This window comes from Oculina patagonica, chromosome 4, assembly GCF_052425735.1.
Source record: "Oculina patagonica isolate OP01 chromosome 4, crgOcupat, whole genome shotgun sequence".
Lineage (NCBI taxonomy): Eukaryota > Metazoa > Cnidaria > Anthozoa > Scleractinia > Oculinidae > Oculina > Oculina patagonica.
The window spans coordinates 1,551,358-1,577,656 of NC_135761.1; the positions used below are offsets into that span (position 1 = coordinate 1,551,358).

Consider the following 26,299-nt stretch of genomic DNA (forward strand, 5'->3'; position numbering starts at 1 on the left):
TAGGGAAATGTCCGTCTTATAGAAAATCTCGTTACAGTAAATGACTGAAAAACGCCATGGACGGGACCAACATCAAGTGTCGGTCTAACAGAGGTTTCCTTCTTATACCCAGGGTCTTATAGAGGTGTCCGTTGTGAGAGAGTTGACTGTCGAAAGATGATTTAGGTTAAATATAATCTTGAATGGTTTTTCCAAATTTCAAATTAACTTTTTCTTATCAGATACAAGATCGACTGTACACTTTAATAATTATAAGGCATAATTCTAAAAACTTGGGAAACTTTAAGAAACTTGGCACGCCATAGTCACCAAAACAATAGACAGCAGGTGGAAACAGTGCCCTGACGCCTGAGCAACAATACAAGTAGTTTTTATTACGGACAAATAAAAATAAATAAATAAATGGAAATATAAATGGAATTTTACAGTGGCATCTTCCACATAGTGGCTCTTCCGATCCCACTGATTCCAGATCGGATTTTAGTAGTGTTGGTTTTTGTAGAAGGAGGAACCCGGAGAAAAAACCTCGATGCAAGGATGAGAACCAACCCTGTAGCATGTGATTTTTTAAAGTAGCCCCGTTACAAAAGCCGCACTGTAAAACGGTGTGACTACAACATAAAGGCATTTCCTTATCAAATTTGGATGGGACTTTCTTAAAATGTCTCAATCACTAGAGAATGAAATTGTTAACCTGGCAGTATATAGAACTGAAAGGCTGTTCCCGAAACTTTTTTATTTCTTTTACTTTCCGCAACATTTCTTTAATACTAATGCGTACTTGGTGGAAGGGGGAGGGGGATGTTTATTTATATACAAATTATTCAACAAACAATTTTTGCAGATCTTCTACTTGTGTTCATGAAGTTTTCCTTAAATCAATAAATTTGTATTTACTGTGTATTTACAACTTTGTTTCGAGACCGCTACTTGATTCATTGCTGTTGGAATCTTGCACGTTGTAATAAGGCTCGTTCTCGTCCAGTTTCTTGAAATCAGCGTAAGGGGTGTCCTTTGTCATCATTTGTTCCAATGTTCCAATTAGCTGTTCAAATGTTGGTCGTTCGTCAGGCATCTCTTTCCAACAGTCTGACATTATGGCGTATCTAATTTAACCATAGTTAAGGCATGTAAGATAGAATATTAAGAGTTGGTGTCTGTAATACCGGTCTGGTCTATCTGGCTTGATTAATTTCGCTCATTCCTTGTGTGTTGCAAGACTTTTATGTACTTATATGAAAACCACAATTCGCTTGACCTGATCATTATTTTTTTCGAGTTTTTGAGGATGTTTTGGTTCACCTGAATGAGTGCTCGTAACGACTACTGTCAAGGCTTAAATTTATCACAACCTTGAAATTTAATGAAAAAATAAATAAAAACTGTATTTTTGAAAAAGTGAGGCGGTCTATTTCAATCAACCAACACACAGCCGAAAGATAGATGTGATAGAAAATGTTCCTTCAAAAAAAACCTTCTGGTATCGTCTTAATGAAAAATTTAAACCTGTGTAAATTTGCCCAATTTCGACAATCTTCATGCACTAAAGAACAACAGTGATAAACTTACAGTTCATCGGAACAGCTGTTTGGTTTTTCCATGCGATACCCATTCTTTAGAAGCCTATACAACTCTTTGTGGCTAATTCCTGGATATGGAATGCCCCCTAAACCGAAATTAAAAGAAAAAATTATTTCAAGGTGAGTAAAAACATTGTAGCTTCTTTATAACCTTGTACAACGATTGCCGATTGACGTTGTTTAACTGGGTTAACTAGTTCTAAAGGTCACTTTCTTTAGCTAAAGACTTAATGCAAAATAAACAAACAAAAATATATGAATATATTATAATTATTGATATTATTATATAATAAAAATTCTCTCATATGTTACTGAGATGCTCATTAATATTCACATGCACAAAAGAGCATGTCACTGCATGTGGTTAACAATACTGCAATTTAGTCTGCATGAGATACATATACAATTTTTTAAATTATTATTAATTCTTACCCATTGTGATTAACTCCCACAGAAGAATCCCAAAAGACCATCTGTAAGGAGTTAATGAAACAGTCAAGGAAAAGCTTTAAAAGAACGTTTACCACATATAGGATCTGACGAGAATTCTGTTCATTTACAATTCATTTACTTGTGATTTAAGATCTTGCGAAGAGTAACGTGACTCGCAGAAACCTGTAGTCGCCATTTTGCTCTCTCAGCTCACGAAAACAATGAGATATTTTCATGTGAATTATCAATTTATGAAGTTCAATTTAAATCAGCAATATAGGACTATAATAGAGTAGAGACAGTGTAAAGGGGGAATTGCTAAATGACACACAAACATACATGTTATGTTTAAAAAAATCAAAAAAAGTTTTATTGTTTTTTTTATGTCTATTTTGGAAAAGCTTCGTTTGTCCTTTGACCATTTATTATAAAAGTTTACAATGTCTCAATACAAGTGTTTCAAGTTAATCTTTTTATTTTGCTAGATGTTATCTTTCTTTACTGGAAAATGGTCCATCATCACATACTATTTTTGTGGAATTTTTCAGAAATAAAGTTACCTTCTGGATAACATATGCAGTATTTAATTACCGTTGATGTCAAATTTCAAATGTATGATCAAAAATTATGATCAGTAAAACTGTCTCTGAATATTTCAAAAGAAATTGCAGTGAATGCCTACTCTGAAAAGATCGAGATAACATTGATGTCAGCATTTTCAATTAAAACCGGTTTATTCTTGTTACAAGACATTTGGGCGATGCCCTTTTTATTCAGATTTTTCAAATACCTCTAGGGTTACAATCAAGCAGGGTCTCGTGATGTTATGAAAAATGCACAAATTGTACCCTTAACATTTTTAGTATACTATTTCAACACTGCGATTTTAACTAAAGCGAACAGTGGTTTAATGTACTACCAATTTCTTAAAAGTAACATTAACTTTCTCCCAGGATCCTTCTTCTTCTTATCCTTTACTAGAATATGGCGATCTATAAGTAGTACTTAAATAGCTTATCGGAAACTGTCTTGATAATTTTTTTGTTCTTGTATTAAACCTCAAACCTTAAATCTCTCTAAGGCCTGGCAAAAAGGAGAAACATGTTTCCGGAAACATTCAAAGTTCGCATGGTTCCAATGTCTCCAGTTTTGCCAAACGGGAAGCATTGTTTTCAGCAATTTGTTTTCAAGAAGCGAAATTTACTTCTGCTACACGGCAGAAAAATTTCGTGTTTCCGTGCAGCATGGAAGCATGACAAAAAAGGAAACATATATGGCAACAGGTTTCTGGAAACACGTTTCCTCGTTTTGCCAGGCCTTCATAAAACAATGTACGCTTTAATTAACTTACACGTCACTTTTAGTAGTGTATATGCTGTTGTGTAAAGCCTCGGGAGCCGTCCATTTTATTGGCAGTCTTTTCTTGTGTTTCATTTCGTATACGTTGCCCTGAGTATCGCGTAGTAGACCAAAGTCGGCAATCTTCACCACTCTATCCTCACCGAGGAGAATGTTCCTTGCTGCAAGATCACGGTGAACAAATCCTTTGCTGGCCAGGTAATCCTGTAAGCATAATAATATGATAATATGATGAGACGAAAAATAGAGTTTTTCGGCCCACAGACAATTTAAGTCTGGAATGTTACAACATTTGTCGTGTAACTTATTGTACTAGTGTCTTCTTTTTCTAATTTAGTTCAAATTGGAAGGCACGTTTTTCCTCCGATGCTAAATGTCGTGAATCGAACATGTGATACAAACTGGGCAAGTTATGACTTTTCTACTTGCTATAGGTTGTTAACAACAACAGATCTGACAGATGAAATCATTCTATTTCTGCAACGAAGTTATGAGGTCGTGACTAAAAAGAAGGACCAATAAGGAGGATAAAAAAGGCCCTTAAACAGAACTTGTCACAGAAGTCTTACCGATAAAATTACTTACCATCCCTTTTGCTATTTGCCAAGCAAAACAAAGAAGATCCTTGGAATAAAACTTGTCATCCTGGAGATCGTCCAGAGGCATGTTGATCTTCACGTCCTCTCGCTCAATTTTAATTGGTCTCATTTTGTTCTTGGACCCAGATGGATCACCGGTCTGATGTACTTCTTTACCAATCCTGGTTGGCCCCGCTTCTACCAGGGGGAAACTTGGAGACTCGCCCTTTTTAGGATATCTGCATTCTTTCGTTTTACTAACTTCTTTACCTCTCTCTTTCGTATCTCCAAACTCTTCCTCTTCCATTTCTTCGTCGCCCTCCTGGCTGGCGTGAGTTCTGTCGCGAGAACCGAGCAGTGCAAGGTTGTCCTGCAGGGTCCCAAATTCCCCTTTGGTAGACAAGATGACCGCAGTGCCTTGATGAAAGAACTGCTCAGTTTCTCCTTCTCCTCCAGCTCCTTCTTCTTTTTCTTCTTCTTCTTCTTCTTCTTCTTCTTCTTCTTCTTCTTCTTCTTCTTTTTTTACTTCTTTTTCATCTCCTTCTTCGCTGTCTTTTTCTTTACCTACCGCTTTGATAACTACGTTCTCTCTCACCAATGCTTCCTTTTTCCCCGTGGTAAAGTTTATGGTCTTATCGTGATCAGAGGACCCACTCGCTCCCCCTGAGCGTTTGCTGCTGATAATCTCAAACTCACTTGTGGTGTGTACCAAATCATTAAAAATCTCCCCATCGATACTATTCTTAAACTTGGCCTGCAATTCAAAGAAAATGTCTTTTGTTCCAAGTTCTAGAAAATCGATTAGGCCGTAAGTGTATGGTCACTGGCAGCATTCTTGAAACTTGTGATCACTTTTAAAAATAATAAATGCCCTAAAATTTAAATATATGACAGTCATCGACAGAAAGTGAAAGTGTCTAAATTATAATTCGATTCGTTTTTTAATGTGGCGAGCTTGTAAGTCTACTTTTCTAATACTCGAAAACAAAACTTGCATATTGTGATCAACCTTCTGTCGTCCCCTGTTGAAATGCAAATAAAAATCCCCACACCACTGCAAAACTGATAATCAATCCTTGCGTTTTTTTGGCTTTAGGTTTCGATACACATTGCTTTCATGTTGTATGCTTCTTACTTACTTGCTGTCTTTTGCTTCTTAGCCAGTGAAGAAGATCGCCATGTGGAACATATTCCAAGATTAACATGATGGGTTCTGACTTTACCCAGTAGCCAAGCATGCTGAGGACATTCCTGTGAGATCCAATTTGCTTCATGAATTCAATTTCCTGCAAGAAAAGTCCTTTGCCTTCCTCGCCAGCAGTTTCTGAAATTACATAAGAACATACAGGAACTTAAAGAACAAGCGATGAGGGAGGGAAACCTGTTAAAATCATAGAATGTAAAATTCATTTATTCATTCATTCATCCACCCATCCATCCATCCATCCATCCATCCATCCATTCATTCATTCATTCATTCGTTCATTTATTTAATCAATCAATCAGTCAATCATGTCTAAATGCTTGTTAAGTCTGTGGTTATCAGTAATCTGTTACGTGTTCACTCACCAAGTAAAGTTTTGATGGCAACCACTTTTGCTTCTGTTATTTCCACTCTTTGGTGTCTGGGCTTGTAAAATACTTCTACTGTTGAAAATTCCCTCAGGGCCCCTCTGTGGACTTTACCAAAAGCCCCGCGCCCCAGTTCCTCCAAAAACGTTATCCGTTCAGGGGGAACTTCCCGTTGCAGTAAGGGAATGATGTCGGACTTAGACCTGAATAACAAAATTTAAATATAATTAAGTCTGCTGATCTGTTTTAACTTCTTTATTTAACCACTTATTGTGACTCAGAATTAAAAATTATGTCAAGAGCATAAAATGCCAACGCTGTTTGATACTCCTGATTATAAAAAAAAGCTTGTTTGTTTCTTCACCTGTAATAGACCTTCTATGTTCTTCATTTCTCATTTCCTTTCACTAACAAAAGGGTCATTGACGCTAGTTGCATATTGTTGTGATAAGGTCACGAACAAAATCAATATCAGAGCGGTACAGTTTTAATGGACCAGTCTTTTATAATTAGCGGGAAAAAGAGTCGTATTTCAAAGTGATGAAAACCATAATATACACTTAAATGAATGAAGAAACATTTTTTTACTTTTTTTTAATTATTTAATTTATTCAAAATTACGTTTACGTTAGCTTGCCCCCTACAAAGCACATATTTTTAACAGAGAAATAAACTGAACCATTCAACTACAGTAGTACTGTCTTAATCATCGTAAACGGGCAATTGAACGTTTTTTTCCTTGGGAAATAAAGATAATAATAATAATAATAATAATAATAATTTTAACTTTGTGGAAAAAAAAAACAGAAAAGAAAACATTTGCTTTAATAGATTATAAATTGATATCAGATTTTAATTTACATATTATTTACCGAATTACCTTTTTGACAGGAGGGCATGAAGCTTTTTCTTTCTTTTTCTCTTCCTTTGGCAAAAGATCCCCAAAATGATCACGACAGCGAGGGCAACAATTCCAGCAATTATACCAGCTGCTTTTCCCAAGAAAATGTCACTTTCGCTTTTTCCGTCCGATGTCACTAAAAAAATAACAATAATTATCAAAATGCTTTCAAAACAGATTAAATATTCTACGACATAAATTGTCTTGAAGCTACTGTTGTATGGTGGTACATAAACACATCACTTTTATTTAATCATCGAATTTACAGAGCAGCTGCGGAAGGTAATATCTCCGAGTCAAAAAGAAACGATGAAGTATGATCAGTGGACAAACCTAAAAAAATAACTGCTCTTTGCGTATAATTATAACAGTGAAATTTTGCCAAAAGATCTCTTATTAAAGTGTTTATGACACGAAATCTTTTATTGGCTTTTTTCCTCGTTGATATGCTTAGATAAAGGATTCATAGTTAAAATTTGTCCAAAAAAATTTTTTCCGTCATTTTTTGCCTCCGAAATGTCGCACTCTTAGCCATCTTGAACATTCGTCAAACAAGTAGACGTCACAAAGGTGACGTGACGTACCGTTTGTTATAGCGGCGCCAGTACCCATTTATACACCTGACTGGATAGAGGCACTATGAGAGTAAAGTGTATTCCCCAAGAACGTAACACAGTGACCCTGGCCAGTGCTGGAAGTAAATGAGCCCCCCAATTTTATCACACAGCAAATTTATACATGTTCCAAAGGTCGTAAAAAGAATTAAAACTTATATTAACAATTGATTTACAAAACTAATTTATAACATTGATCTAAGTGAGGTATAAAAATTACTCGAGAAAAATAATTAAAATTTGTTAGAATATATACCTTTTGACTCTGAGTTGGTTTTAACGTGCCAGGAGTTTGACATGACACTTTCCCTTTCTTCGTCTTTAGCAGACATTGCAATCTTGTACTGGGTGTCACATTTTAGTGGTATGACATAGGAGGTCTTGTTAAGCCTGGTGATATGGATTTGAAGCCATTCCGCTTTATTGGCGCCTGATAAAATTTCTCTGTAGTATATTATGTACATCGTAAGATGACATCCATTATCCATTGGAGGACTCCACGTGAAATTCAAAACGCAGCCATTAATTTCTATTTCTTTCTTGGCAACTACAGGGGTTGATAGTTCACCTGCAATTAATCAATAAATATATTGGCTTAACTACGTGTAAAGTTATAACTCAATTGTTTTGATTGGTTTAGACAATCCGCTGACCACGTAATTATTGTTATTAACCTTTTGAACAGAGGAGACGAGACGGGCTTAATAAAGTTTCGATTGTAGTTACCTCCTCTAGTTGTGACCTTCCATAGTTTGCTTTGGTTTAGAGGCGTTTCTCCATTTGCGCTCCATGCAGTAACTGATATTTCATATTCCTTGTAGCATTGGAGTTGAAGAGTGTGAGTGGTCAGGTTATGTTGTGACACATTAACTGCATTCCATTTGCCTCTAGCTACTGCGGAAAACACTTTCCTGTAGTAGACCATGTACCAAAAGACATGACACTCCCCTTCGAATGCAGGCAGCCACGTGATGTTTACATTTCGTTCTTGCACTGTCAGGTTTATGATCTGCGGAAAATCTAAAGGGAACATAAATTGAAAAAAAAAATTCAGTTAGGTAGAACTAGAGAACACTGCGTACAAGTGTAAATTAAGTCTCTACCAAGTAACACGCAAATTAAAGTTGCAAAAAAAAGATGTTATTTGAATAAACGATGCCTAACGGCACATATTTTTTCTCCCGTTCTCAAATGCCTGTTACAGTCGAGCCAAGTACTCGTACAAAAGCGAACTCCTCTCGAGAACATTAATGAATTGATAATTCAAAAATTGAACCTCCATAGTTGTTTGATCAGGCATGTACAACGTTCAAGAAAACTGAGTCGATTTCTAGTGGCGGTCGATCAACAAGACTTTATTGTTGCCCTCGCTTTTAACAGAGAATGACTTTTTTTACTCTTTTAGCCTCTTTTAGTGTTATGTGCATAGCGGTTATCTTGTGACACCCATCTTTCGACATGCTAAACAAACAAGACGGGTCGAAATCCACTAGTCATAAACCATGTTAGCTCACACAAATATGTATTTAGAGGCCTAACGGGAAACGAAATCAGAAACTTTCTCACTCTTTTTTTCCTTCTGGACGTGTTGTTACCTTTCTTAATTAATTCTTACCTTGTCCAGTCTTGACTCTCCATTGTGTAAATGTTCGATTTGTTCCCCATCTAACAACTGCTATTTCGTATTCTTTGAAGCATTTCAGTTTAAGATTATAGTGGTTTATTGAGCTGGACACATTAAACTTCTTCCATCTGCTTGTTTTAGTCCCTGGTCTCACTTCTCTGACAGAAACACTGTTCATGATGACAACAGGACAGGATCCGTGAACCCACTCAACTTCAACGGTACTTCCTTTTATTTTCTTTTTTTGGTTGATAATCACCGGCAAATCTACGAAGACGAACAATCACTGACACTTAACTACATGCCAAGCACGTTAAAGGCAAGAGGTGGATGGTAAAAGGTTTTCCCTGGTATCAAGAGCCTTTGCACTGCTCCTAGCGCTATGTCGGGGAACATGAACAATACATTCCACCTCTATTCTGTTAAGCAGTCAGTGATGTCTTTAATGAAATATGTTTGGATTCGAACTAACGGTTGCAGATAGAATACTGCAAAGGCAGAACGATTTTGATTTCTATATTTTGGTTTCATTTTCCATCAAATTAATTAACACCAAACGGTTTGTACTCCCCTATTTAATTTATTCAACATAAATAATAACCTGAAGCTAGCAGTGCGAAAGGGACATGATGCCACGAAAATTCTTTAAACGTCCACCGGTTGCATTTTAGAGGCAGTAAAAATCTTCCTTACTTGCAACCATTCAGTCGTTAACGTCTATTACTATCTCCAAACGTACGGTAGGGCCATAGGGCCCAATAATGCATGAAGGTATCTAGATTTAGCTATGGCGGGAATAGATCATAAAACCAAATTTGGGAAAATCATTAAGCCTTTATTATGGTGGAGATATTGCGATGATATATTATGATATGATATATGATGTAATATATGATATGATATGATATATGATATATGATATATGATATGATATGATATATGATGTGTTGTGATGTGATGTAATGTGATGTGACTGACTCATCATTTGAAAATTTCAGCTGTGTGCGAACGCTCATCAGTTCATTCAACAATTTCGACGTTTTCAACTTGCGTCATGGTGAACATCCGTAATAGTCTTCTTGGAAACTGAATTGTCTACTAATATTTCTAAACTCCTTTAAAGAAAGTAACAGGAAGTGAATTTTAACTAATAACTTACCTCTGTACAAGTAAAAAATCTTCTCCGGAGCCAAAGTGAAGCCAATGATATGAAGATCCATTATTGATCCATACATCTGGTAAACATACCGGCCATCCCGCAAATAATTTCCAATACGGTACGTCTTCTTAGGGGGTCTAATGATACCTTTTAAAATATCCTCGATATGCATTTGCATTACCGCTGATTGTGATAAGCGCAATTCACCATTAAGGTAAACTCTAACCTTGTTGTCTTTCTCACAGGTTACAGCAATATGTTTCCAACCGTTTACGTCAGCTGCGGTTAATAATACGGTCGTGCTTGAAACTTCATTCGCAGATAGCTCGCGATTTATTTCGAGACTAGGTGGTATCAACAGATCTTGATATCCTATGAATAGTAGTTCCCCAGTTTTTGACGAGCCCATTATTACAGTTTGTCCATATTGATCAATATTAATTGTATTTGTTATATTATTACTATTAGTAGTAACTGTGATGACAGGGACGCCAGGCAATATGATTTTCTTTTTTTCTAAATCGTATCCAAAAGGCAATTGTAAAATCACAGTCCGTGATGTTGACGTTAGGCACAGTAGCGTAGGATCCAACTTTGCTAAAATTCATCGCCTTGCTGCCAGGACACCGGCCCTCTGTAAAGTTTACGAAACCATCATATCTGCAAAGAGAGAAAAAACAAACACTGTGAACACACATGTAAGTGAATTTACTGGTCTTCATCTTGCGACGATTTTAACTGAAAGCAGTTTAAGTCATGCACATCCTTACTTAGGACTTATCTACCATTATGTTACGAGTAGTTAGTTATACCCAATCTAAAAGCCTCGTCCTTTTTGAAAACCATCTGTGAAGAACAAGTATTTTCCGGGCGTTAAAGCTAATTTTACCAGCTATTGTAACGTAATTAAAATACAAACCAATTAGATCTGCGCAATTTTCAGTATTCCTTTCTACCAATAGAAGAAAGTCTATTTAAGTTATAACCTCGACCTTTTCATCCTCTCTCTCTGGAAAGAAAATGTTGTCACAAATTGAAAAGGGTCGGATGAAAGGTGAAAACTTCTTTAAAATCATATTTAGATATAAAAACTAAATCAACTGACCTTACATCTGGATCAGAACCATCCAACATCCAGTGTTCTTTATACAAGCGCCCTGAAAATAAATGATAATACACTTCCTAAAAGTGGTAAAGATCTTCGTCCTACAACAATTAGATTCCTTCAATGATGTTACAACTACTGTGAAGTCTTACAATAACATAAGTCAATCTCTATTTAGTTGGTATTTGGTACATAAACTGAGTCTAACCCTGCCCCTTTGGTTATTTTCAAAGTTGCTCACGTCAGAATATTTTTCAAGATCACAACCAAAACCATCGTGATCAAACACATAAAAGGAAAAGAAAAAATAGAGCAAATTAATCAGCATGGCTCTATCTATCTGTAATGCCCCAATTGGAATTTATTTTTTTATTGGACGAGAGTGTATCATGTGACGCGGGTCAAAACTTTATAACTCCCAAGGGCGAGCAATCCTTGCTAACTCCCCAAGGCGACAACAGCTTGAGCCGGTTGAACTTGCACGTGATCAGGAGGTGTGTCCCGAAACCACTGTATAAACTCCAAAGGCAATTTTGCTTTTATTCATTTTTTGTTTGTACTCTGGAGTCGACAGTTGAAATACAATTATTTTGTACACGAAAAAACTTAATCAGACTCAAAAAGAATATTTTTCCATGTGCGTTTGAAATCTCAAAGCTTCGTACAGTGTTAACAATTTCAATGAATAAATTCATTTCCTTTTCAGAAGAAAATTTAGTGGTTGGCACAGCAAAGCGTTTTTTCAGTTGGGGGTATAACGAAATACTAAATGATTGACCCGACGGGAAACAGCAAGTCTCGTTTCCCTTCGACGCTCAAAATTCCCCGAGGCAAGGGGAACATTGAGGTTCTCGGGAAAACAAACCTCACTGTTTCCTCTGGGGTCAGTCATTAAGTGCTTATTAATTAACGTGTGATCAGGATTTAACTAGAGCACGGAAAAAATAGAGACTTATCCCCGGCCAAACTCGCTTTCGCCTGAATATTGTTGTACGTGTTTCTGCCGCCAAGCAGTAAAATACAATTCTCCCACTCTCGATCTATAACGTAATTATGCTACTTTAAGCAATAGGGTTTATTGCAAGTTAAAAAGTAACTTTTAACCGTTCTGCAACCTGCTGTGTTGTTCTAAAAAAGAATTATTTTCTTCTTACTTTCCCGCAGGTGGGGAAGGGCAAGTCTATTAAAATTATTAAAAACAATTACCTTTTACATTCTCACTTAAATCCAAACCATTATTCTGTGTACATACTTACATACCTATGAGTGATTCTCCAGAAACTTGAATGTAGTTGTAATTCTAAAAGAGATGATGAAAATGAAATTCCGTCAACATCGAATAGGTAGAACTATCCCGATTGTAAGGTAACAGGCAAGTTAAAAATTCAATTTAGGAAGGAAAAATTAAAACTTACTACTTTAATGTAGCTTTAAGCTTTAACTCTTCCTAAGAAATCTGAGGAGGTCCCAAGATTTTTTAACCGTTCACCAATACCAAAATGTTATTCGAACTTCAAACGACTTATTCCTCTCGGTTATTTAAATACTGGTTATGCGTTACTTTGCAGCCTTCTGATGGGCTGTATTTGTCTTAACATAGGTTAATACACCATCTGCAGAATTGAAGAATTCTTTCAAGACTTAAGTTTATTTTTTTGCTTTTTAACAAAGAGAAGATTAATTAGGGCACAGGTATTGCACAGGACAACAAAACTCACCATAATCATTATCCCAGTCAGAATGTTGAAGAATATTTCCATGATGAGAATTGAAACGAACCTGTTTAGTCAACAAACCTTGGTTGCGACTTGCACCACATAAGCGCTGCATTATGTATAGACATGCATGTGCGATCCTGCAGAGATGAAGGTTGTCCCATGAATAAAATAAAGTTTGTTTTCCTTTATCGTACAGGAAAGCCTTTTTAGGAAAGCACTTTAAACTGCAAGTACCACTGACTTTTTTTTTGCAGTTGTGTCAGCCTTGATGTATGAATTTTTCTGTACTATCAATAATTATGTTTTTTTGCACACCAAGTCAGTTCAGACGTTTAAAGGATTTATTCAAAAACCGTTATTTTTTGGCGTTTAGTATACTGAAAGGCTTTGCTTGGGTAATTTATAATCTTTGTATGCATTAAGAAGAAAAGAAGTGATGCATTGGACGCAAAGGTCAGCAAAGGTTTACAAGGAATCAATTGGATCTTGATGCACCCACACTTTCAAACGAGCCCCTTAAAGCTTTTTACGTGGATAAATGAAATTACATTAACACTTCTTTTGCATTTTTTGTGTGTTTTAGGAGACCATTTTTGTGTTGCTGCGTTTAGGCTGAAGATGATCTTTGGAATGATTGCCCTGCGACAAAATTGTTATGTGGCTGACAAACAAATTAAATGCGACATCTAAACAAACGTTGCAAAAAATGCCACCGTTCATCGTGTTTTTTTGTTTTTAAAACCATTGCAACAACAATAATCCACAGCCTACACATACTTTGTTACAATGTAGGTTGTAAATTTTTTCTTGTGTTTGCTCTCACGGAAGGATTCTCGCTCAAGGGCATATTGAAAGAAGGGGTTAAATAGGGGTATGAAAATCCACCGATCCGTGCTATTTTTGGCCAAATCCGTAACTCCGCCACTATTTTCGTTCAAATAATCTACATAACTTGAAAACTTTGGTGGTGTAGTTTCACTGCAACGGACAGTAGATGTCTTTTTAATGCCAAATTTGTTACGACGTTTCGTTTTGTTGCTTGTTTCTGCGACAATTTCATCAGCACAGCAACGAAGACGGACCAAAGTGATCCGAACTTCTTTTTAGTATCAACGATCAGAGTTTCGTGAAATGAAGAGTCCGGAATCCGCGCAAAACTTTCTCATCTAATCCGTGATTAGCTGTATTTTCGAAGTGCGCGAATCCGCTCAGTTTATCGCAAAAAAATCGCAACGCAGGTACGTTTCGTTTTGGCAATGGGTTTCTGCCAAGCCTCGCTTGTTTCGCCGGCAATTAAATAAACATCGACTCGACACCGGCAGTCTAGTGTTTTACAAATCGCATACTGTCTTTGATCCTTTTCATAGTGCCCTCTTTAAACATTGTAATTGTATCACATTTAATGTTTTGGCTCTTCTTGGAGCTTATTTGAGAATGAGCCTGTGTCGGGCAAAACTCATATTTACTCCCGCGTACATCAACTGTATTGTTAAAGTGTTCCTTGAGGTCGATGCATTAATCTTTTTTTTATATTTCACGCTTTGCTTTCCTCTTATTTTTGCTGCTTCTTCGAAACGTAAGTGAAAGGTCCACATAAGAAAAGTTTCTCGAGGTATTTTCTGGAATTATGGGGGTATATACAAACTCCTCCTGCTCCGAAACGAAAACCTAAACTTCCACTTTTATTTTTGAATCTACGTTTTCTTAAAATAAATAACCAATTGTTTCTTATAGTCTTGTGAAATTCTCGATTCTCATCGATTTATTCTCTGTGTTTCGATCCGACGAAGGTTTGAGTCTACGAAATAGCCAGTGTTTGTCCTTTTGAAGAAAGGATCTTAATATTAGGGTCCTCATGCATAATGTCATAAAATAAATGAGATAAATACCTCAAACTTCGGTCCTTGAGAAGTATGGATTAATGCCTTTGTTCTCTTTTTTCTAAGATGTTTGGAAATGCCATAGACAGCTTCACCCTCACTTATCAGAGAAGCAGCTTTTAATTCTTTTTTCTTAATTAGACCTTTACTCATGTCTCACACAGTATCCAGCTGCGTGAATTAATATAAAAGCTAGCATAGTGCATTTTTATTCACCAAGTCATTAAACAGTCAGCGACGTTAAGCAGATGGTTTTTTTTAACAGAAAATAAAAAATAAAGATCCTTTCACTTGCATTTCAAAAAGACCGTTAGGTTCAATTTGTGCGATCTCGTTTAATTCACACGAATATACATCAACAAACAACAAAAACGTATTGCCCAAGAGTGCTGCTTGCTTAAAACAACTCTGTTAGAGATGGCTGTTCTAGTAGATACGGCGTACACCTGCAGAACTATGAAAAGCGGAAGATTAAAGCTTTCGTAAACGCTCGGTGACGCTATTCCTAAATTGATAAACAGACAATAACAAAAATTTCCGATTCTCATTTTCAGTTTTTAAAAATCGCTCCGAACGATGTACTCGTTGTCGCGCTGAACAAGGCGAATGTTCGTGTGACATCATTTTTTCAATTTGTGGTAATCCACGCTGCGTATTTACCCATTGCCTTCGCCTCTCGATCGAAAAACTATGCCTCATTATGGCTTACAGAATTCCTTTTAGGGATACCTTTCGCTCACTTCTCATAATGTATTAACATCGAGTGGCTAAATTCCTAATTATTAAACAACTAGAGCATTAGATAACTTTTTCCAATGTTTTGATTGCCTTAGAAGTCACTGGATATCAGCAATTATATATACCATAACCGACAAAACACAGTCGACAAAAATCGTCTACTTGTCTCTTTTTAAACAGTAATTACTGATATTTCGTGGTTGTTTTTAATAAAACTATTATTTCACTCGTGTTTAATATGATACTATTATAGCCAAATTGGTGCTTGGGCGCCTCATTGGCTGTTATACAGTTCATATTAACCGAGCAGGAGGTCTGTATTTAAGAATCTTGACCGAGGTCTTAAAGTGAATACACAGGACGCCCAAGCTAACGATAACAGCCATAGTACAATAAGAAGCCTCAATTTAACAGGTTCTGTATGGAAATAAATCCATTTTATTTTAGACGAAATACATTCGAACGTTTTACGATAAAATTTGAATAACATTGTTGCTGTGTTGTGTCCTTCATTATTTGCTATTTCGTCGGTTCGATTTGAAGCGATTTCGATGAGTTACTGTTTTGCAAATATATCGTCAATAATCGACTGCGCCTCACTTGCCGCTCGATTTATTCCACAACAATGGCCAAAACGACACATAATCTTCGGTAATTTCTCTCTTCTTTTGGTGTCTCTTGGGTTCCGAGTGCTGTTTTCAAGCGTAAAACTTCTCCAAAGTGGTGCCATTTTCTCGGTATGGGTCGCCGATAGAGACATTTATTGCCAATATTTGGTTCGTTTTCTACGAGCGATATTTATGCTCGTATTCTCCTTGTTATATGTGGTGTTTACAGCCATTTCAATAAACGTTGTCGGATCAAAGCTAAAAGCTAAATGGCAATACCGTATGGCGTTCTGGGTATTCACTACAAATTTGCATATAAGCTTCATTAATTCACGAGTTTGTTTTTCTTCTCAGGAAGCCTTTCTGTAGCTTTACTTTCACTGTCGCTTAGCTCTGACTTTTTAAAAATCTTTTTAAATTCAGTGTGACTAAAAGCACCTTGTTTCACATGTCTGAATAATTAGAAAACCTGCAAATTTGCGTTTGTCATGTCACTATATATTTTAGTATTCAGCACGCGCAGTTGCTCTCTTCTTCTACCCATACTACCTTTCAGTCTTGTCTTTTAGCTTTGATCCGGACAACGTTAACTGAAATAGCTGTATACTACTGATGCGCTCATGCTCTATTCTGACCGCGAGGGCGGAGGGCTTTTAAGTCCCGCCCCAACTTTGAAGCTGTTTTACTTCAACAGGATAAAAGCTTTAACCACCGAAGGTGGTGACTTAACCCAAAATTGTACTATAACAATATTATTTCTAAAGTTCATGATGGCATTTGCCTAATTTGTGTTACATGCCAATTCTAAAAGGCGAAAATCCCACACGGTGGATTGAATTTTAACCAGACTATTTCTCTCTGTAACTTGCCTTGTTTTCTTCTACCTTAAAGCATTCTTTTATGAGGGATTCCAGTTAAACAGCCAAGGACTTTGATTTTTATGATATTCTTTGAAATATACTTAATTACCATATTCAGAAAGGAAGCCACATCAACTCTAGCTGGTTTTCATGCGGTTCCTCCGTCCAGATCGAATTCGAATTTAATTTTTTTTTTATGGAGGGAAGAATGCCGGAGAACCCAGGAAAATCCTGCAGAGCAAGGATGAAAACCAACAATTCCAGCTACATATGGCACCTCACGTAAGGAGGCGAGTGCTTTCGCCACTGCGCTGTCCGTGCTTCCCAGAGTTCAATTGGCGGTTATCATTGCGACACTTTGTCTCAGCCGGTATACGTTTGTAGGGAATAAAGAGGAGTATTGAGAAATAAATCTAAACTCGACGTTACATTGTGACCTTTAATCGTTTAATTCATAAACAGCATGAATTTTACTTTATATAAAATTATATCTACACCTCTAAAATAAGAACTTGAATTGCAAAAACTTATAATAAGACAATAAGAAAATTGAAAGGAAATGTTAATGTGCAAATCAGCATCAGTCTCGACAATACGAGCGAGGGGAAACTTTTCCGTTGTTTTCCTTTATGCAAAGGTGAAGATATACCTGTTCCTCTTTTGTTATGTGAACTTTGTGGAACAATGCATTAGGGTGGTAGCGCTCTGTGCCACCCACTCATTTTGCTTTTTCATTTTTAAGATGTTAGGCACGTACAACAACTTTTACGCATATCAAAACTGCTGTTTACAAACAGTCTTGCAACACCCCTTTCAGTGAATGTCTTATCTCTTCTACAAAGTACTTGTTTATAGTCTCTGTAGTATGCTTATTTGACATGCAAACGCCTTTTATAACAGACAACATCATTGTTAACAAAAATCACTAAGAGGCTGAAATAAGTGAGAATAAATTCGCATTTTGTAAACTGTTCAATAGTAATGGACTTGTCTTCCTTAAACCCTTTATCTCGGGCTGCTACACAATCTACTGGTTTTTTGACGTCTACTGTTTGACAGTAGATGTCGTACTCTATCTCTGACCCCCTGTAAAGGCCTGGTAACAACTTCCGACTGTATTATGCGTTACATTGACAACTGGAAATTCTTGTTACACTTAACTATACTATAACCAAAACCAAAATCACTCAGCAAGGTCATGGAAATAGAAGACTTCTTAACATCAGTTTTTTAGTGCACAAGTAGTATTTCAACTTCAAGTTGGAATTTTCTACACGGCTCTGCAATATGTGAATAGGGGCCTTCAGACATGAGCAATAGGATAAGTGGAGTTTTTTCTAAATTAAAAGCCAGTATGTTACCACTAAAATCTTTTCTTTACTACTCTGTTTACTACTTTGGTTGTTCGATCGCAACACATGGGTAACCAGGCTTTTATTCAACCGAGAAGACCTGGATGCTAAATTAATTTTCATTTGGTGTTACGGCGAATAATAAAAACACTGGGTAGGAAAAACTTTTATTGTTGCTAGGAGATTTTGGTTTTTGGCCAATCACTAAACCGAACAAACAATGGGTATTGTTCTTTAATTTCGTGTTAAGCTCGTAAGATCAACGAGCACTCTCAATCCCCTAGTGAGGTATAAAAAGGCGACAAACTTGAGCCTTTCCCCACATGGACGAAGAAAGGTTTGGCAACCGGAAATGCATTTGGTTTATTTTGGAGGTGTCCGCAACTCAACGGTGGAAATGTAAATTTCGAATAGTTTTGTGGTCGTTGTCGTTATTTTTGAAGGCTTTCGCTATGGAGTTGTCTTAAATTGCCTAAACAAGCAACGAGTGACTTTTTACCGGTGCAGCACGAACGGGAAAACACAGGCGTCGAACTCTATACGTGTGTTTGTGTGGTCACAACTTACAAATATGAATATTCAAATCTATTCACTAATTGTTGTTGTGGATATTTAACCTTCGAAAAATCGGCTTTTACGACTGAGTTTTTGAAATAAAATAAATAAGAAAAATTTCCGCATAGGTTGAGTTAGTTTTTATGCAGGTTTTTTTGACGAATTTAAGCTTGTAAGAGCGCTTCTTTGTTTAATGTTTTCGACTCGTATATATAATACAATTATTTACATGCGGCGTGCAATTTATTATCGTCGGAGAATCCACTACTGTTTCTGGAATGTAGCCGATAACTCACTACTTCTCTCAACATTAGAACGTTAGATTATGACAGTAAAATAAAGAAAGTAGTAAGAGCGGGAGAGCCCGTATTATTTCAATTTACTTCAAAGGTGACGTTAATAGTTCTTAGCTCCAATTCATAGTCGCAAACTTCAACCATTTAATTAAGCAAGACTCCAACGACTTCGGGTAAACCCATGTTCACCTCATCCCACTCCCTGTGTGAATGAATGGTTTCCTTTGTATGACCCCCAGGTGGGCCACCTTTACATTCCTTATAAGGAAAATGGCCACCTTTGGATCTTACGAGCTTCACACGAAAGAAGGGATTATCTTCCTACCCATGGTATTATACACATAGTCCCAAATGTAAATTAGCTTAGTGGTCCACATGTAGGTATACCTACCCCCAAAGGCATGAGATGGTGCTTATTTTCGGGGAGTGGCCAGGGGCACTCCAAATGCAAATTAGTTTAGCATCCAGGTCTTCTCAGTTGAATAAAAGCCTGGCTACCTATGTATTGTGATCGAACAACGAAAGTAGTAAACACAGTAGTAAAGAAAATACTTTAGTGGTAAGATATTGGCTTTTACCTTAGAAGAACTCCACTTATCCTATAGCTCATGCTTCAGATTGAAGTACGAGTACGAGATTGAGTACGGGTACGACTTCTCAAACCTAGTTCTTATGCTTTCAATTACCACATCTCACACCAATCTCGTACCGATGGTCTCCTTTTTAACTCTTTAGCAACAGGAAGGAGTGAGGGTTCTGAGAACGTAAGTGGATTTAAATTCGAATGTCGTACTCGTACTCCGATCTGAACGTCCCTATTGTCAGTGTGGGCCCCCGTTACAGGCGAAGCCGCGGCTGTCAAACGGTGTAACTACAACAGACCCTAGATTCTGTAAGCCGACTTGTTTAAAATCCGAGTCTCAATCACCAGTTATATGGGAAATATATAAGAAATACAGAAAAGTGACACGTTTTGAATGGTTGTAAAAATTAAAAGCAGTTTTCTAACTTTTGCGTTTCCAAATTTAATTTCAAGATTAAATAAAAATTATTGTAGTAAATAATAAAGATGGTAATTTTTTTTTTCTTTAAAAATTATCCGCGCGTATTATATGTTAAACCATCGAATAAGGTGTATTTATTCTACTTTCATTTTCTGCCGCTTTTCTCTAGTTAACACTGATTTCTACATTAATAAAAGCTTAAAGTATGATTAACATATCAATAATAATTAAATAAACGCTTTGTGGACGGCTACGGCTTGTGCATCAAATTATTTAAATTTTGGTGTTCATGCTGTGTTTTTCTTACATTAAACAATTTGTATTTACAACTTTGTTTCTAGACTGCCGCTTGAGTCATTGCTGTTAGAAACTTCTGCGTTGTAACAAGGCTCGTTCTCATCCACCTTCTTGAAATCAGCGTAAGGAGTATCCGTTGTCATCATTTGCTCCAATGTTGCAATCAGCTGTTGAAATGTTGGTCGTTCATCAGGCACCTCTTTCCAGCAGTCTAGCATTATGGCGTACCTAATGGGAGTTAATGGGAGTTAACGTGAAATGTTATTTTTGAAGTTATCAACCCTTCCTTTAGATAGGCGCAGATGACTAGTCTGAAATCAATGTGTTATTATACTTATGGAACTAATTTTTTAATTATCTTTTGAACCGGTAAGGTGTTAACACCACAAGATTCCTGTGTTTCAAAACAGGTTTGACTGGTTCATGTACCCGTCGATTTAACTAAAGATATTTTAGGTCCAAAAAATCGTCTGTCTGCGTGATGCCTAAAGGAGCAAAGGGTGGCGCAATCGTAGTTTGTTGTTGGTTCTTCTCCTTGCCCCGAGATTTTTCTCCGGGTAATCTGGTTGTCCTCCCTTCTGAAAACCAGCATTCTGAATTCCAATTCTTCCAATTCCTGGTTCGAAGGAACGTATAAAACCGGCTAGAGCTGACGTGGCTTCCTTTTTAGACATAGTAATTTGGGTAAAAAATTGCATGAAATGCCCGGACTGTATGTTTACAGATTTACAGGCACAAACGAACAAACTGTAGTTTACTTACAGCTTATCAGAGCAGGTTTTTGGTTTCTCCATGCGATACCCAGTCTTAAGAAGCCTATACACCTCTTTGTGGCTTATTCCTGGATATGGAATGCCCCCTGAAATGAAATTAAAAGGAAAACTCTTTCAAGGCGAGTGAAAAGTTTTAAATTCTTTCAATCTTGTACCAGGATAGAAAATTGACGTCGTTCAACGTCGATGAAGTTACCACCTTGGAAAGGAAAAAAATTCAATATAAGTTTACATAAAAAGTATATATATAGAAAAATGTAAAAGGTTTCACACAATGGAAGAAATGCTCGATGCAAATACATGCAGAGCGGAATACTATAATTAAAGATAGAAACTTCACGGACAGTTACTCAGAGTTTCAAGCACGAAGCGATCATTGTTCCAACCGTCCTCCATGAACGTAGTTTAAATTGTATTTCACCCGCATAAAAAGTTTATATACTACTTATTAACCGAGAGTGAAGTCATTACAGGGGAATCTCAGACCGAGGTCTTGATGTATTGACCGAGCGACAGCGAGGTCAATAATCAAGGTCGAGGTCTGAGATTCCCCTGTAATGACCGAACGGACGAGGTTAATAAGTTATTTATTATATGGCCTTTAAGCACTATTCAAAAAAAATCAAGGGAAAAAACACTGGAGGTAAAACTCGCTCTCGCTCTCGCTCTCGCTCTCTGTGGCTCTCTTCGTCGCTCATACTAAAGAAGTATCGGTATGCTTATTTTTTTCCTTCAGTTATTGAAAAGATAGTTATATTTTGTCGGCATTTTTTGTTGTTTTTGCCCCCTCGCTAGTAGCTTTTACTCACAACTCAAAAAACCGTCGAGCCGAGAAAATTTTTCATAATGCCCGGTCATTACAAGAAAATAATGCCCGCTCAGCAGCCAATCAGAGCACGTTCCCATACTATTGTAGCCATATAATAAATATATTTAAATTATCATGTCTTATAAAGCCATATAACAATAATGTGTCCATTTATACCAGAGCACATTACTGCGGTTAATAATATTAGAGTTACTTGGTGTATGAGATACATGTAGGTAGACTGGCTATTTCTGAGTTATTATTAATTCTCACCCATTGTGGTTAACTCCCACAGAACGACCCCGAAAGACCACCTGAAAAGAAACAACGAAACAATCAAACGAAAGCTACAAAAGGACAATCCCCACAGATAGAAAATATAAACGGCAAACTGATCCTGACGGCGTAAGCGGTCAATAATAAGATGGAGAAAACAACTAAAGGTATTGAGAAAACTTTGCCCTATATTTCGGTTTGCAATAAGGCAAACCTTTCACAGGGACTGGGGGGGGGAAGGGTGAGAAACGTAAAAGGATCGTTAAAAATATTTTTTTAAATAGATAATATATAAAATACTTAAGAACTAATTAACAAATGTCATTGACGTGCTTCGTCGCGTCTGTTTATGCCAAGAGGATGTAATGTTTTGGCATTGTTAATCAATTAAATGGGCTTTACGAGCCTTCCTAACTGAATTACGTTTGCTACGTACTAGTTCAAGCAAAATGTGGCGAAACTCGTTGATTCAATGGTCAGGTTGGTTGAAATGAAGCGAGACTAGAGTAGGGTTGTTAAGTTGATGGTGGTTAAGGATAGATCTGCGGGGTTCTCCGAAACGTGCATTAATCTGGTGTTTGATGTCTTAACTGCCTAAAACAAGGACGACCCCCTAAAAGTTGTGAGCCGGCTGCTAAATTTTAAAGTAATGGAAGTCATTTTAAAATTTTGCTTTGTTTTTAATTCCATCGGTTTACTCTAATTTGCTCTGATTGCTACTTGTTTGTTGGTAAAGGTTAAGTCTGTAATTAAGCCTATTGCCCATCAAGCCGGAGCTTATCCGAAGCATAAAGCAGCTAGGAGTATTTCTACTCCCTGCTGGATGGGATTCTTGCCAATATCAGTCTTTTCGCCTGCACCCAGTTATACAGCTGGACGGAGAGAGGCACTATAAGTGTCTTGCCCAAAATACGACGCCACGCCCCGACAACGGCTAACTAACCATAAGGCCTCCCCACTTCGCATGTTAAATTGGGAAAAAGCCAACATGTTTGAAATTACCCAATTAACCAAGCAACCCCGTGAAATAATTACCTGTTCCTTAAAGGTTCTTCCTATCCTATCATTAAGAAATCACTTTTTTAAACAATCTATGCTTCAAATAACTTACACGTCACTCTTAGTAGTGTATATGCTGTTGTGCAGGGCCTCAGGAGCCGTCCATTTAATTGGCAATTTTTTCTTTCGTTTCATTTCGTATACGTTGCCCTGAGTAACGCGTAGTAGACCAAAGTCGGCAATCTTCAGCACTTTATCCTCACCGAGAAGAATGTTCCTTGCTGCCAGATCACGGTGAACAAATCCTTTACTGGCCAAGTAATCCTGTAATAATAACAATGTAATGAAAAAAACATGCATAATGGACAAGTTCTGCAACAGAGAGACAATTTCGACTGGAACGTAAGGACATTTGTCTTGTAACGAACTTTGACAGTGCCTTCTTTACCAACATCCACACACCTAATCATTAACTTAAAGGTGCGCCTAACCTTAGCTGCTAGGTGTCATAAACTTTTGCTTTTCGGATGGATATAGGTTTATAAGAATAACAGAACTGACAGGTCAAATCGTACAATTTCTGAAAAGAAGGTAATGATGACATGAGAAGGCAAAAAGAGAACTATATCGTCAGGAGCAGGCTTTTAGCCAGGATTTAAAACGTGGGAGTCCAAAGTTTTTATAAGGCCTCACTTTGTCCCCATAAGAGCGCCTGAAAAGCATGCAAGGTGTTTTTCTGCAGTTATGAGTGCAACGGTATCTAAAGATTTCCAAATTTGATAAAAAAAACCCTCTGTAAACAGTTATTTATTAATTTCCTCTGAAAAGTGGCTGTCAATAGGACTCCTGGACTCCCACCTGGCTAAAAGCCTGGTCAGGAGTCTCTTAGGTGACATAACTTACCATTCCTTTTGCTATTTGCCAAGCAAAACAAAGTAGATCCTTGGAATGAAAGTTTTCATCTTGCTTCAAGTCGCCAAGGAGATTATCCTGGGGCATGTTTATATTCACTTCCTTTCGTTCCTTTTCAGTTGGCATCAACTTTTTTTGGAACCCACTTTGGCCACAGATGTGACGTTCCTTTTTGTCAATTCCAGAAGGCCGTGATACTTCCAAGGAGATGCTCTGATCAGGATATCTGCGTTCACTCTCCTCATTAATCTCTTTGCCTCCCTTTGTCTTACCTTGAAACTTTTCCTCTTCCATTTGCTCATCACGTTCCAGACTGCTGTGACTTCTGTAATAAGAACCCACTTGTGGAGTCTCTAGTTCTTGTTCTTGTTCTTGTAGTTGTTGTTGTGTTTCTTCTTCTTCCAGACTGCTGTGACTTCTGTAATAAGGACCGACTTGTGCAGTCTCTAGTTCTTGTTCTTGTTCTTGTAGTTGTTGTTGTGTTTCTTCTTCTTCTTCTTCTTCTTCTTGTACTACTTTTGCTTTTCCTTCCGCTTGTTCATCTTTTTCTTCTCTCTTCGCTTGTGCATACTCTTCTTCACGTTCAACTTCTTCATCATAATCTTTTTCTAAGTTCGTTTCTTGTTCTTCTACTTCTTTTTCTTCTTCCACTTCCTCTTCGTCATCTTCTTTACCTCCTTCTCTTCTTCCTTCTTCTTCTTCTACTACTACTTCTGCTTTTTCTTCCGTTTGTTCATCTTTTTCTACTCTCTTCGCTTGTGCATACTCTTTTTCACGTTCAACTTCTTCATCATAATCTTTTTCTAAGTCCGCTTCTTGTTCTTCTACTTCTTTTTCTGCTTCCATTTCTTCTTCGTCATCTTTTTAACCTCCCCCCTCTCCTTCTTCTTCTTCTTCTTCTTCTTCTTCTTCTTCTTCTTCTTCTACTTCTGCTGCTGCTGCTGCTGCTGCTGCTGCTGCTGCTGCTGTTTTAAAAACTACCTTCATTCTCATCAGTGCTTCTTCTTTTACAGTGATAAAGTTAAGGGACCTTTCATTTTCAGCTGACCTTCCTGGTCGTTCGGTGCAGGCAATGTTAAGCTCTCTTCTGATTTGTGCCAAATCTTTGAAAATTTCCCCATCGATACTGTTCTTGAACTCAGTGACCTATGCAATTGAAAGAAAACTCCTTTCGTCAAGTATGAGGAACTCTATTAAGTTTAGGCTGTCGGTGTATAGTCACTGGTAGCTTTGTTGAAACTTGTGACTTTTTTCAGCTAGTAATGATATCCAAATTGTGCTTTTTCCCCTCAAGTTAAAGAAACCATTGTTGCTGCTACCTCTTAAAGGAATTAATATTTTCTTACCTGTTGTCTTTTGCTTCTTAGCCAGTGAAGAAGATCGCCGTGTGGAGCATATTCCAAGATTAACATGATGGGTTCTGACTTTACCCAGTAGCCAAGCATGCTGAGAACATTCCTGTGAGTACCAATTTGCTTCATGAATTCGATTTCCTGCAGGAAAAGTCCTTTGCCTTCCTCGCCAACTGTTTCTGAAATTACATGAAAATATAAAGGACATAATTGAACAAGCCCATGTGATAGCGGATGTTGAAATCATTAAGAAGTGTCCAAATGTGAATCAACTCTAAGATCAAAAGATGGATTACTGGTAGGATGGTAAGAGATATAATAATAATAATAATAATAATAATAATAATAATAATAATAATAATAATAATAATAATAAATGTAAAAATATATATGCAAGTATTTCGTGAAGTCCCATTGTGTAAGTTTTTTTAGCAAAAACACAAGGTTCGCTCGGCTGTCAAACCCCTGCCTTGTCTTAGTGGCCGGTGTCTGTGGTGTACCCACCGTGCCACGGACAGACAGGCAAAAGACAGCCTACATAGCGAAGCACGTAAGTTGTGCTCCGAACACTCAAACAGGCTACAAAGCCCGTGAACTCCTCGTAGGTTATAAGACTAGCCCAACGCATGCTGACATGCCATGCTAACGGTTGCAGAGTCTTCTGTGCCAAAAAAGCCCGCTCTGTTAAACGGCTCTACAGAACAGCTAACGAAACTGAAGTGAGGGATTTGTCCTTACCGAGAATTATAAAGAGTCACAGTTCCTAACGCTTGTTCAATGACACTCACTCACTCATTTCCTCAATTAATTATTCGATTAACCGATCGACCATCCATCCATCCATTCACCCACTCATTTATTTATTCATTCATTCATTCATTCGATCGATCGATCAGCACGCTAGTATTATATAGTTTTTAGAATTTTGCATTTTTTAGAATTTGATA

General features: G+C 37.2%; 2 protein-coding genes across 2 annotated transcripts in view; both read right to left on the minus strand.

Moving 5' to 3' along the window:
• Positions 1–107: 107 nt before the first annotated feature.
• LOC144649069 (uncharacterized) lies at positions 108–7,376 on the minus strand. Its single transcript, XM_078508539.1, has 9 exons — positions 7,293–7,376; positions 6,402–6,558; positions 5,519–5,724; positions 5,089–5,273; positions 3,957–4,703; positions 3,364–3,575; positions 2,013–2,053; positions 1,570–1,666; positions 108–1,106 (listed from the first exon to the last, which is right to left on the minus strand). Exons 1-9 carry the CDS (start codon positions 7,366–7,368, stop codon positions 905–907), a joined length of 1,923 nt encoding a protein of 640 aa, XP_078364665.1. The 5' UTR covers positions 7,369–7,376; the 3' UTR covers positions 108–904.
• A 12,882-nt stretch (positions 7,377–20,258) lies between these two features.
• Positions 20,259–26,299, minus strand: part of LOC144648085 (uncharacterized) — a 32,963-nt gene continuing 26,922 nt past the window's right edge. The window contains exons 11-17 of the mRNA XM_078507719.1: positions 25,347–25,531; positions 24,870–25,146; positions 23,992–24,839; positions 23,201–23,412; positions 22,087–22,127; positions 20,995–21,091; positions 20,259–20,460 (exon numbers count right to left, since the gene is read on the minus strand). Coding sequence (XP_078363845.1) covers positions 20,259–20,460; positions 20,995–21,091; positions 22,087–22,127; positions 23,201–23,412; positions 23,992–24,839; positions 24,870–25,146; positions 25,347–25,531 — 1,862 coding nt within the window. The remainder of the gene's footprint in view (positions 20,461–20,994; positions 21,092–22,086; positions 22,128–23,200; positions 23,413–23,991; positions 24,840–24,869; positions 25,147–25,346; positions 25,532–26,299) is intronic.

What these genes read in the sequence shown, in the direction of transcription:
- LOC144649069 (XM_078508539.1), bottom strand. Translation starts at nt 7,368, where the DNA reads ATGTCTGCTAAAGACGAAGAAAGGGAAAGTGTCATGTCAAACTCCTGG. An exon ending in AACCAACTCAGAGTCAAAAG is followed by an intron (nt 6,559 to 7,292) that starts GTATATATTCTA and finishes TTATTTTTTTAG; the next exon opens with TGACATCGGACGGAAAAAGC. An exon ending in GGCAAATAGCAAAAGGGATG is followed by an intron (nt 3,576 to 3,956) that starts GTAAGTAATTTT and finishes TTATGCTTACAG; the next exon opens with GATTACCTGGCCAGCAAAGG.